The following is an 11724-nucleotide window of genomic DNA, read 5'->3' as shown; positions in this document are numbered from 1 at the left end:
CGTTCCCAAACAATGAGGGGAAACACTCAAAAACAGAAACACTCAAAAACATAACACCGGCATGGGCACATATCGTCAGTAATGATGGAGAGAGCGGTAGCCGCAACATATTCAGCACGGTTCACCAGCAGTTCAATACGGTCATTACGTGACGAGAGCAAATCACACGGGTGGTGAGGAAATAAGTCATATTGCTGTCATCATCGGCGCCAACAACTATTTCTTCTGACCCTGCCAGTGTCTTTCAAAACCATTTATTGATTGACTCTGACCCTGCTGACCTCGATTTTTAAAACTTTAAAAAAATGGCCATTTAAACGTTAAATCAACCTCAAACATAATCTTTCATATCACTGAGGTATATGGATACGATATGGTGAGAAAATTCTGTACAACTATTGAAATATACGACAACTTGGAACTATTTCGGCTAATCACTCTGCCACCAGCGCGACCTTGTCGCAATTGCGGCGCGCTCTTTTGTATAATGCATATAAGAGGCGAATAAAATCTTCATTACAGCATGAAAGTCTTGACTGTTCATCGCGGAGAGTGTTAGACTGTGGCTCGGCTGTTCACGGGTTCGACTCCCGGTGAATCTGCCGCAGTTCTCTTTTTTTCTTCTTCCTTACCTTGTTATCTAATCATCCATGTACAGATGTCAATTTTTTTGTATTTTGGAAGCTACATTCTAGAAGAAATGATGCGAGACAGTCAGATCTACATGACGAATGGAACCTGGCTACACTGCCGTCTTGCCCACACGCCGGATGTGAGAGTTGAGACTGCCATCAAGCCAGGCTCGACACCTCCCCCAGCGTCTTGCCAACACAGTCAGTAGATAAGTTTTCTGTTCATACTGAGAAGTGTTTACTTCGTCACAACCAGAAGCCTTGAAGAGACAACATTCATTATCAGTTGAGGGGCCGCTTCCTGTCATGTCAGCACGGTGATAGAGATAAACTTGTTGCAAACAGACTGAATCGGCCAGGAGAATCAGACTTGGCCGCTCCGTTGTTTGGCCGACATGGCGTGGGAGATGAGACAGCCACATCCCGACAGATTCACGGTCGGTTGGCTGCGCCTCCGTTAAGGACGGAAGAGGAGACCGGACTCGAAGCAGGCGTCGTGATCAACTTCGGGTAGGTCGAGGACAATTGAGACGAGACGTTATTCGTCTCAGTTTGGTGCTGCCACCATGGAAGATCGACGGTGGTGTATGAAACTAAAAGTCCTGCGTTCGACCCCAGGTTCGGACCATTGGGGCGATTCAAGTCGGGTCCACCTGGATCGCAAGTCGCAATGAGTCAGACGCCTATTGATACAAGTTGCTAACTGATTCAGCAAACGAGACTGGATTGGAACATCTTTTCCAAGGGGTCATCTTTCCTTTTTACGATGAATTTATGATTTAAAACTGCCGATTGTCCCACCGATATCTGGTGAAAAGTCCTTGAGACGTAGTCACAACCTGAGTTTGTCCGAAAGACACAATCAGTCCACGACCAGGCAGGCCTGTACCGGTTGATGTTACAAATTGCAACCGACCTTTAGTCAACCCTCTGATTGCTCCTTCGATTGGCAATACCAGACGACCGGGAGACGACCGATCAAATATTTAGAAAACATTATTCAAGGCGCTTCACAGATCAATACATGCATACTTTATGCGGTTGTTCCCTTTACTGAAACCCTTCACAAACAAAACATTGATTGACCATACATTTGTTGCGAATCCAATACATACGGTTTCTTTTAAAGCATATAGGGCCTATATGTTAGTCCAAATAAGCCTTTCTCGGTTGAGCGGCTTTTTTCTATTCTCACTGTTCTACTGGAGGAGGAAGGGGTAAGTATTTTTTCTTCGATACTATAGGTAGAAGGGCTTGTCCTACGTTTTCTACATATCACAAGAGTGCCAAGGGTATGATTGGGGGAGGGGTTGCTGTCTCTGGCTGCTCTAGTCGATAAGTGGTACCCATCCTGAGGAAATCAGGGTTAATATTCGCCTCTCTGGCCCTCCACATCGGAGAAGCGAAGGTTCCCGATATGCCATTTCACTGAACCCTGAGTGTTCTTAACCAGTAACACTCCGGAGACAGTGGACCGTCCTCCTCGATGTCATTACTACTGAAGCAACTGCCTCTTGAGATAACAAGGGAGAGACTAATGAGAACAACATTTTTCGTTTCCGGTGTGACGGATTGGTTGTCACACTCGAATTGGAGTCCTCATGCAATAGATCACAACTCTCTGAAAACTAGCTAAAGCTGATGATAACATACTGATGATGAACATTGCCGACTGATATCAAATGGGTGTGGTCGGTCGATAGCAATACAGGTCGTCAGGCGTATCTGATTTTTCTGATGCTCTCATCACTGATCATGCCCTTCGTGATATCTGGAGTAAACACGCAGTATTATGTAAATGGTGAGTTTGACCATCTTTTTTTTTCGGTTGGCTTGGACAGGAACGATATTCGGGTTTTGACTCCAAACACCTTCAATCCACACCAAGCTGGATGCTTTCAGTAATTCTGCTCGTTTGTCCTTCTTCTTCTTCTTCTGATATCACATCCCGTACCTAGCTGGTTCTGTTTTATAGCTCAAATACATGTGTGAAGCCGCAGCCCGATCAAATGAAAGAGGCGGCTTGCCAAATTATTACGCTTGAACTCTTCCAGTTGTATACAAACAGGGCATGGTCGTGATCTCATGTGACGTCTGTGACGTCAGTCGGAGTTGTGAATCAGCGTTTTCTATTCAGCAAAGCCAAACATTGTTTGGGTATCGCCCAAAACTCTTAACATAACCCAGTTATATTTGGTTATTTTCTCTTCAACAAGGTATTGATAGGCCTAGCGAGCGGTCCTTCTATTGGACTATTGGTGAGCTTATTCTGCAGAAGACACATTAAGAAAACCTCCGAAGACCGACACCTCTGTGCAAAAGACACATTATATACTGAAGACACCACTGCCAGAGCTAGCTTTTGTCCTTCGTCCAAATTGAGGTATCTTTCATGAATACGTTTGTAAGAGATTTCTTGGAGGCCAATGTGACTCTCTCAAAGAGGTTCGTGCTGGTGACTCGACTTTCAGACGGGTATGTCAACAAATCAGTTCACGACCATATAGGGAAGTTGTAATCCCCTCTTGGAACAAAATATCACCAACTTTCTTTTCGTCAAATTCCAAGAAGGATATGTGAATGCCATAAAAATAGTTTATGGCGCTTAATATAGCTTTCGCCATCATCAACTTTATTTTACCTTCTTAATTTAGCTAAATATGGCAGAGGGTCATTGAGAGTGGTTGTGCCCAAACCACGTGATTTTGCTTTTATACTTGCTGAGAGAACAAACTTGTCGTGATATAAAACCAAAAAACTTCGCACTCACAATCGACTTTATGGAAGACGTGCGCTAATCGTGTCTCTCAAGATTCTAAATATCGGAATAGGTTAACTTAGGATTATATTTGACGCCTGTAGCAGGAATATCATAAGAACTGGTAATTTTAAAACTGTGCTAACTGGGATTAAAGAGAATCAGCATTAACCCACTACAGAGATCTGCGTCGGTGGTAAGTGTCTCAAATGGTGGGACTATAGGTCAAACAGAGCGATTCGACTATGGGTGATGATGATGACAACGACGACGGCGATGTCGGTGATGCCTTTGCATTCGTGTAGGGTTCGTCCCCTCGGATTCGTCCCCTCAACCTGGCTGTCTCAATCGGCCACAAATAGAAATAGGATTGCCCAACATCGTTCATGAAGCGCCTTTCCGCAGAGAACCGTGTTCGAACCAGCAACCACTAGGATGCTGGTGTCAGTTCTTAGTCTCAATCATAGTCACATCCGGGATCAGCAGCGTCCGTGGAAGCACTGACACCACCGTGCGTGCAATGAACTTACTGTATGGTTCCGAAGTGAATTCAACTGATTTTTCAATCAGATTCCATCACCATTGATATAATATATTTCCATTCGTAGAGAACAACTACTTTTGAACCAGCACCAACCAGGATGCTGATGTCGCCAATGTCGCTGGTCTCCATCCTGGGCCTTGCCAGCCTTGTCACAGCCAAGACGAGCACCGTCCGTGAGAGCATAGACCAACACCCTGACTTAGATTTTCTCCGAGATTATAAGGTGGTCATACCATCTAGAATGGTCTCAGGCAGATTCATCAGGGACCTTTCAACGAAGCAATATACAAGGACGGTAGGTATATGGTGACCCTGACAAGGTTTTGTAGTCTTTGATCAATTTCCTTCTCTGGCCCTCAAAGCTGTTGCTGTCAAGACTTTGTTTTGGAATAGACTCACCTCGGAGTACCAGTTCGTTCACACGGCCGCGGGGCAGTTGGTGACTTCCAGAGACTACAGAGCCCCTTCACATTCTGGTCAAATGATATCAAGAATGCCGAGACGTATTTTGATATCTTTGCTAATTTTGTTTTTTTAGTTGGAACACCATAACAACCCTTCCTTCTCCATATTTTACAATGGAAGACAATTCACCCTTGATTTACAACTTCACCGGACCCTTATATCCGGGGACTACACAGAGATTTACACGGACGACGACGGGAAAGACCAACGCGAACAGATTCGCCCAGAGGCTTGTCACTACCATGGCACGATCCGTGGCTCACCCGACTCGGCTGTGGTGATGTCGACATGTGATGGTCTCCGGGGCTACTTTGCCGACGGACCGGACTTGTTTCACATCCAGCCTCACCCTGAACCCGAGGCAGTTGCAAAGACGGGCTACCCTGCTCATGTCGTCTATAAGGACCAGGACATCAAGAGGAGTGGACCAAGGAGATGTGGTAAGGAATGGGTACAAGTCGCCACTGAGTCCGCGCCAGTCAATTACATGTAATTCCTTATTGTCCGTTTCGAAAGACCATAAGCAATTGCAAAATCAAAAAGAAAATGTTCCATCATTCGGTTCTGAAGCAGAAAAAAACATAAATTTGCTTGAAAATAATTTCTGTTGTGCCCATTTTCACCTGGCCTAAATTTCCTATTTCATGGTGAAATCGTGTAAATAATAGGTTTCCTTTCTCTAGGTCACAATTCCACCATCATCAACAACCCTCACTCGATCATGGAGGATTTCACGGATTTCAAAATAAAAGCAAACGTGAGTATCACGGTGTTGTCCTCAGTTTGCAGTTCGGATTTCAAATTACAGCATTGCTTCATTTGGGCAGCTCTCATCATCTTATCGGGGAGCTTTAGGCCCGCATCCCTAGTCTCAAACACAAACTATTTCACGCTGTGGGGCTTTGAACCTGTCTTCGATACTGACATTTACATGGCCATTTTGTGACATTCATTCAAAACTCACCCCAAACATTTGTGAGTGATTCTTTCTTCAAAGGTGACTGTTTGATTTTCAGAGGCGATGGAAGCGTGCAACAGGAACCATTCCCGAATACAACAAAGACAAACCAACAAAATACGTGGAGCTCTTTCTCGTTTTCGACTACAATGCCGTGAGTATTGATCCGGCGGCCATTTTGCATTTTGGTCGGCCATCTTGAATAAAAGCTGCAACATCAGGTTTGATTTGAATGAAAAGATTGATGTCAGGACGACAGTATCAGAATACAGTATCAGGAAATTTCGTGACAGGCAATTTCTTGTTTTTTTATTAACCTCGAGGTCGTTAAATGTAGATTGAATATACTTTTGCCGTCTGCTTGACAGAAGGGAGAGTGTTCATGACACCGCCAAAATCATTTGCTCATTTGTTGTTTCAGTGGCTGGCATTCCCCAACAGATACACGATCCGCTCTAGGGCTATTTCAATGGTAAACACAGTAGACTCGGTAAGTGAAGGGTCGACAAGGCAAGAGCTTCCTCAACCTCGAGATTTGAGCTTCCGTTGAGGTCTCCTATTAACAACCTGATACTTTCGAGGGCGTTGTTATCTCGGAACTTTGATGATCAAGAATTTTATGAAGGTCGCAACCTTTTTTTCAGATCTACAAGCCAATGAACGTGAGAGTTATCCTGACTGGCGTGCAGATCTGGAACACTGGGAATCCCGTCACTGTCAGCACGGCAGCCGAACCAACGCTTGATAACTTCTGTACTTGGCGGAAGGATAACCTCATTGGAAAAGTGCCCAACGACATAGCTCATTTAATTGTGTAAGTTTAAGACCCTTTTGATCTCCTCATCGGTACCAGGAGACAGGACGAGGCCAGTCCAATGCGTCCGGAGTGTCCGAGGTAAAAGAAGCTGAAGCCGATGACACGATCGGCCCTGCCCAACCGATTTCAGATTCCGACATCCTACCAAGTGGCGCTTCCATGGCGTCTTCTATTACGTCTAGGGGGGGGGGGGGACGTTGTACTAAAGTGTTGAGCTGATACTCTCATAGCCTGTGAGCGGCAGAGGACGCACAGAAGCTTCTAGATAAGAAACATAAACAGTCAGAGAGTGCTAACATAAAAAAAAACAAAGAACATGAAAAAAAGAAAGTCCATGTACACTATTTGATGTTGATTTCAGTGGGCTTGACTTCGATGGACAAACTGTCGGACTGGGAAACGTGGGTACAACCTGTAAGGACTCGGCGTGCGGGGTTAACCAAGACGCCGGCAGTACGAGCCCAGCCGAGGTGGGGTTCGTGTTGGCCCATGAGATGGGGCATAATCTGGGCATGCTCCATGACGACGGACGTAAGTTGATTCTGAGTGTTAACCATGCCGCCTCCAGGCTTGTCATAATACACTTTTGTAAGGACTTTTCTCCTAATCGGTTTGATTCGAATGGCCCGATTCCGTTAGTCGATTTATAAGAGATTTTCCTATTTGTCCACTTAGTTATGGACTCACAACCACAACCAACCCGTGAACCTTGTCGCCGACAGACTGTTCTTGCGTTAGCCTAGCTTCCTGAAGTTTGATTGTGTGTGTTTTCATTCATCTTCAGGATCATGCGGAACTTGTGCCTGGGGCGGGGGCTGCGTCATGTCCAGTTATCAGTGAGTAGAACATTCAAACGAACTTTTTTGGGTGACAGAGCCATTCGTCTCCAATCAGTCCAATTCAAGTAATTTTGCGGCCATTTTGCATTTTGGTGGCCATCTTGTATTTGAGGCAGTCTTACAGACAGATATCTGATGACGTCATTTTGTAAGCAAAGATATCCATCTATTCTATTGTTTTCTGCTTTCCAGAGCATCGGATCCCCGTGCCTGGACGCAATGTAGCATCGACGATATGAACGAACATCCTCATGTCTGCCTGGCTAATTACCCGACTACCTTCTACGCGGACGCCACCTGTGGGAATGGTTACGTCGAGACAGGGGAGGAATGTGATTGTGGGTCAGAGGCAGTAAGTTAAAAAGGTCCAACCGCGAGTCCGAAGCCGCCAGTAGTGATATCTGTAGCGAAATTATCAACTACTATATGTGAAGTCACTTGGGTTACCGTTATACCGGGTGTCCTATAACCTTAAAGATTGATATAAAGTTCATTTTCCAAAACCGGCTGTCATTTCTGGAGGAATTTAGTTTTACTCGCCTTATATCAGATGTAACAATGATCACATCGTAATCAATGATTCCAGGACTGTCCAACTGTTGACCCATGTTGCCAGACAACCGGATGCAAACTCAAGTCAAGCTCGGAGTGTGGTTCGGGAGAATGCTGTGACAACTGTAGGTTCAAGACCAGGGGAACCGTGTGCAGGAATGCAGCCAATGAGTGTGACATCAAGGATATGTGTACGGGAAGCTCAAACGTGGTGAGTACAGTAATACGCTCTGATCCGCCCGCGATATGACCGCGTGGTCCGAACTCGGACCAAGTTTGCGTGGTGGTTCTGTGTCACAGATAGTCTCAAAAACGGCCTTTCCACCACTCTGCGTTTGGTTCCGATGGAACCCATGCATCACAGAGTCTCTATTTTATTGCTTCCGTTTCAACTACTACTGTGCTGTCATCTATAGTCTCTGAAGAATGTTTCAGCATCTCGCAATTAACGGCAATTAACATGATAAGCAAAGAATAGTTTCCCTTTACGCTACCACATTCATTCCAGTGCCCCGAAGACAACTACCGCCCAGACGGAACGGACTGTAACAGCAACCAGGCGTACTGTCTGACGGGTGACTGCATCACTGGCGACGAGCAGTGCAAGTATTGGTTCGGTCCACTGGCGACAGACGGTGATCCAGGATGCTACAGCCTGGTCAATGCTTTTACTGATGCGTACGGTCACTGTGGGGAGATCAGCACTGGAGTGTTCAAGGAATGCAAGCCCAAAGATTACAATTGTGGCAAATTGCAGTGTAGCCACCCTTCTCCTGATCCGGTCATTCCCATCATTGGAACCAAAAAGACTGGTACAGCGGTCACATTCGGCTCACTCAACTGCAAGTATGTATCATTCACACAGTAACTCCTTTCCGAGAACACAATTGACGAAAGATATACCAAAAGACACCTGGTTATATGACTGGTTCAATTCCCCTGATGACAGTTTCGGTGAAGCAGAATTTGGTGCTGCTGATTGGTGCATATCATTTGATAGCGCAGGAGTGATTGCTTCAGAATGGTTCATTTCAAAAGACTGTCTCCGTGAAGCAGGATTGAGTGCTTTTGATTGGAGGATTCAACTGTGGCAACAGAACACCCTTCGAACCGCTTGAGGAAACCATTGAGGCAGTAAATTTCTCATCAACTGCTTCATTACTTTTTTCTCAGGGCCGCCACAGCTGAGTTCGGGGACGACGTCCGCAACGCTGGTCTTGTCCTCGACGGAACTAAGTGCGGAGCTGGTAAAATGTGCTACAGCGCTGAATGTCAGACTCTGACGTCACTGGCCTTCAACACGACCTGTCCCAGCGTAGGTGGGAGTGTGTGTGCTGGAAATGGGGTAGGTTTCGTCATCTGACCACGAGTGACGTAATCATAGCGACACAGACAACCAGAGACCTCCGCAGACAATGTTGCGGTGCCTAGATCAGCCTCATGATAGCGTCCGAAAGTGTCTCTACTTGGCAGATCGCCAATCAAAGGGGCACCCTCACACTGCAAGAAATCCAGCACATTACGTTTTTAATAAAAGTCGTGTGGTGATATCGAAAACGCAAGTTATATTGTTCAGTGACAATGGTCTGATCTTTTGCAGTCGTTAAGCAAATTAATTCATAAATAATTACTTTTTCTTCGTTAGGAATGCGGTCAGAACGGCCAGTGTGTCTGTTCCGGCACCTACGACCCTGCGACCAACTGCGCGACGAGAATTTCTACACCGACATCCGGAGGAGGCGGTCCTGTCACAAACTCTCCGACCACGTCTAAATCAGGCGCCGCCGGTTCCACTTTTACTCCGACGACATCTGGATCCGGCGGCGGTTCTTCTGCAAGTACCACATCGAACTCCAACTCGGGCACAGCAGCGCCAACGCCCCCAAAAGAGAACGTTGTGGACGCGGCGACGGCTGCCGGTGGATCAGTCGCGGTACTCGTCACCGTTGGCGTGTTAGCTATAGCCTGTCACAAAGTCAACTAGTCAACAGTCTTATTTCAAGCTGTCCTGCATTATTTGGTAAAAAGATGCTTCAACCTTACGGGCGAGTTGCAAATCTGATAATGAGGGAATTGTACCGGGGAGGGTTGGTGAGAGTCAGCAGTAGCTTGCCGGTTATCTACTGCTGTGAGAGCCTATCAGTCTGTGATATATCTGTTGTAATGACTTTGTTTTAGTTATTTATCCTTGGTGTTTTGGTTTTATAATAGTGCGACCACAGGCTTGAATGAAGTCATGTTTTGTGACACTTCCTGCACCACCGTGTAAAACTGAGTTGTCATTTCTGAGTAAGAACGGCTCCCACCCGATTGGACAGTGCAGGTTTTCGCTGTCCTTAATTTCACCATCCTGAGCTTCAGGGCCTTGCGCTTACCGAGCTTGAGCATACAACTGACGCTGCTGCAATCGCACTGTTCCTGTGTACATGTGCAGCATGTACAGCAATACACTCACATCACTGTAATAATGTAAATAAATAAATCTCAGTAACACATTTCGTTTTTCATCTATCCGTGAACGCGGATGTGAAAGAAGTTATAGTCCTTTACTTTAAAAGTCTCTGTGGAAAACGGCTTCTATTATCGTGATATGGTAAGGGGAAATCGAAGACCGTGCTGACTAGTCTTGACTCAATAAACTATTATCAGGGGACTTGCATATCTGGATTGCATTCCCAACACATAGAATTCAAGCAAATTTCATCCAGTCTCTGATGAACGGCGATTATGGACAAGATATTGTAACTGAAAGACTCTTATAGGACCATAATTTCTTTCACATCGCTCAACCGGGGGGGGGGCGTCTCCCTGTTATTTTGACGGTTATTTCTTTCCGGTATATCGGCCTATGTAATATTCAAAGACATCTAATCCTCTGAAAGGAGTGCAGAAGGAGGATACGTCGTGACAGTTTTGAGTAAAACATAAGCATTTTATTATACACATGGATATATCTATTTTATCAAAATACATGTATCCTGAATTCGTATCAAAACTAGTAATAGCATATAACGTGTGCAAGTTTGCATCAAGCTTTTGACGGCTCTTGCTGTGGAAGCATAGGAAATAATGGACAATTACAGTAACAATCTTTGGTCCACGGTTACGGTAGTGTGAGACTTGTGACAAAAAAACCAGTGTCAGTGCCGATTCCCCGTCACATTATCATAGCACTTTTGGGGCCAGCAAATTTCAAATTTTTGCCATCGGCGGTATAACATTATGGAAAGATATCCGAAAAGAACTCCGAAAATGAACTTATATACCTTTGACAATACGATTCACTGGAAATTACTTCATAGTAGCCTATCCGCATTAGTATTTCCCCTTTTCCCCACGCCATGTAGTCATAGCCTCATTCCATACAGACTGGACATTTTTCGTTTTGGCTTAGTTTGAAGTTGGACATTGTCCTACTTCGATTCTTTCTTCACTTTCATCATTTTCTTCAGTTTTTCAACTTCACCACTCAGACTTGCTAACATTTGTTTAAATGCCAAATTTTCGCTTCTAAGTTCATCAACACCATCCTCGTCCGTTTGATCAAGAGACTCGGCATGAAGTTCGGACATAGCGTGAGCGCTATTTTCAGAGTCCGAGTAATCAGTATCGGCTGTCACTTGTTCTTTGGCGGGCACGTTCGAAACTGGTGTGAGTGAGACGCGACTGGCAGAACCAAGAGCGACAGTAGCGCGAATATCAGAGTCAGAGGAGACCGAGTTGTTTGTTTCCGCGACAGTATCGTCGCAAACTGGAATAGTGTCAGAGTCGATGTGCGAGACTGATGTGTGCGAGACTGGTGTGTGCGGATGAGTGTGTGACGATGGGGCAACCACCGTCTCCGCCGCATTATTGTCCTCGTCCTGTGCAAGAGAATGTTCCGGCGGAATGGGTCGAAATAACATGGCTGCAACGTCTTCGTCTTTCATGAGACCTTCGGGCGTTGATTGCATGTCACGTGACACAATCCCGCTTGACAAAATGGTCGATTTTCGATCCTCGTCACAATTTGCACAATTGTCCTTTTCCTGTTCGTTTCCATTGTTGTTATAGACATCCAAAGTTAATCTCTGCGGCGCCATTGACAACGGAACGGCTGGTGAATCTCGCGATCGCCTGTTTGAGCTGCTTCTTCGTTTAATCATTTTAGCACCGATTG

At 45.4% G+C, this 11724-nt stretch overlaps 1 protein-coding gene across 1 annotated transcript; it reads left to right on the top strand.

Moving 5' to 3' along the window:
• Nucleotides 1-1826: 1826 nt before the first annotated feature.
• LOC135502082 (zinc metalloproteinase-disintegrin-like crotastatin) lies at nucleotides 1827-10056 on the top strand. The gene is made up of 14 exons (XM_064794619.1): nucleotides 1827-1849; nucleotides 3999-4229; nucleotides 4473-4839; nucleotides 5083-5156; nucleotides 5416-5511; nucleotides 5779-5847; nucleotides 6002-6171; nucleotides 6536-6705; nucleotides 6959-7010; nucleotides 7206-7365; nucleotides 7600-7776; nucleotides 8074-8411; nucleotides 8739-8910; nucleotides 9211-10056. The coding sequence occupies exons 2-14, from the start codon at nucleotides 4032-4034 to the stop codon at nucleotides 9547-9549; spliced, it is 2382 nt and encodes a 793-aa protein (XP_064650689.1). The 5' UTR covers nucleotides 1827-1849; nucleotides 3999-4031; the 3' UTR covers nucleotides 9550-10056.
• The last annotated feature ends 1668 nt before the right edge of the window (nucleotides 10057-11724 follow it).

This window comes from Lineus longissimus, chromosome 18, assembly GCF_910592395.1.
Source record: "Lineus longissimus chromosome 18, tnLinLong1.2, whole genome shotgun sequence".
NCBI classification, from domain to species: domain Eukaryota; kingdom Metazoa; phylum Nemertea; class Pilidiophora; order Heteronemertea; family Lineidae; genus Lineus; species Lineus longissimus.
The sequence above is the reverse complement of the archived record's forward strand: the minus strand, read 5'-3'. Positions and strand labels throughout refer to the sequence as shown.

What these genes read in the sequence shown, in the direction of transcription:
- LOC135502082 (XM_064794619.1), top strand. Translation starts at nt 4,032, where the DNA reads ATGCTGATGTCGCCAATGTCGCTGGTCTCCATCCTGGGCCTTGCCAGC. An exon ending in GACATAGCTCATTTAATTGT is followed by an intron (nt 6,172 to 6,535) that starts GTAAGTTTAAGA and finishes TGTTGATTTCAG; the next exon opens with TGGGCTTGACTTCGATGGAC. An exon ending in GTACGGGAAGCTCAAACGTG is followed by an intron (nt 7,777 to 8,073) that starts GTGAGTACAGTA and finishes CATTCATTCCAG; the next exon opens with TGCCCCGAAGACAACTACCG.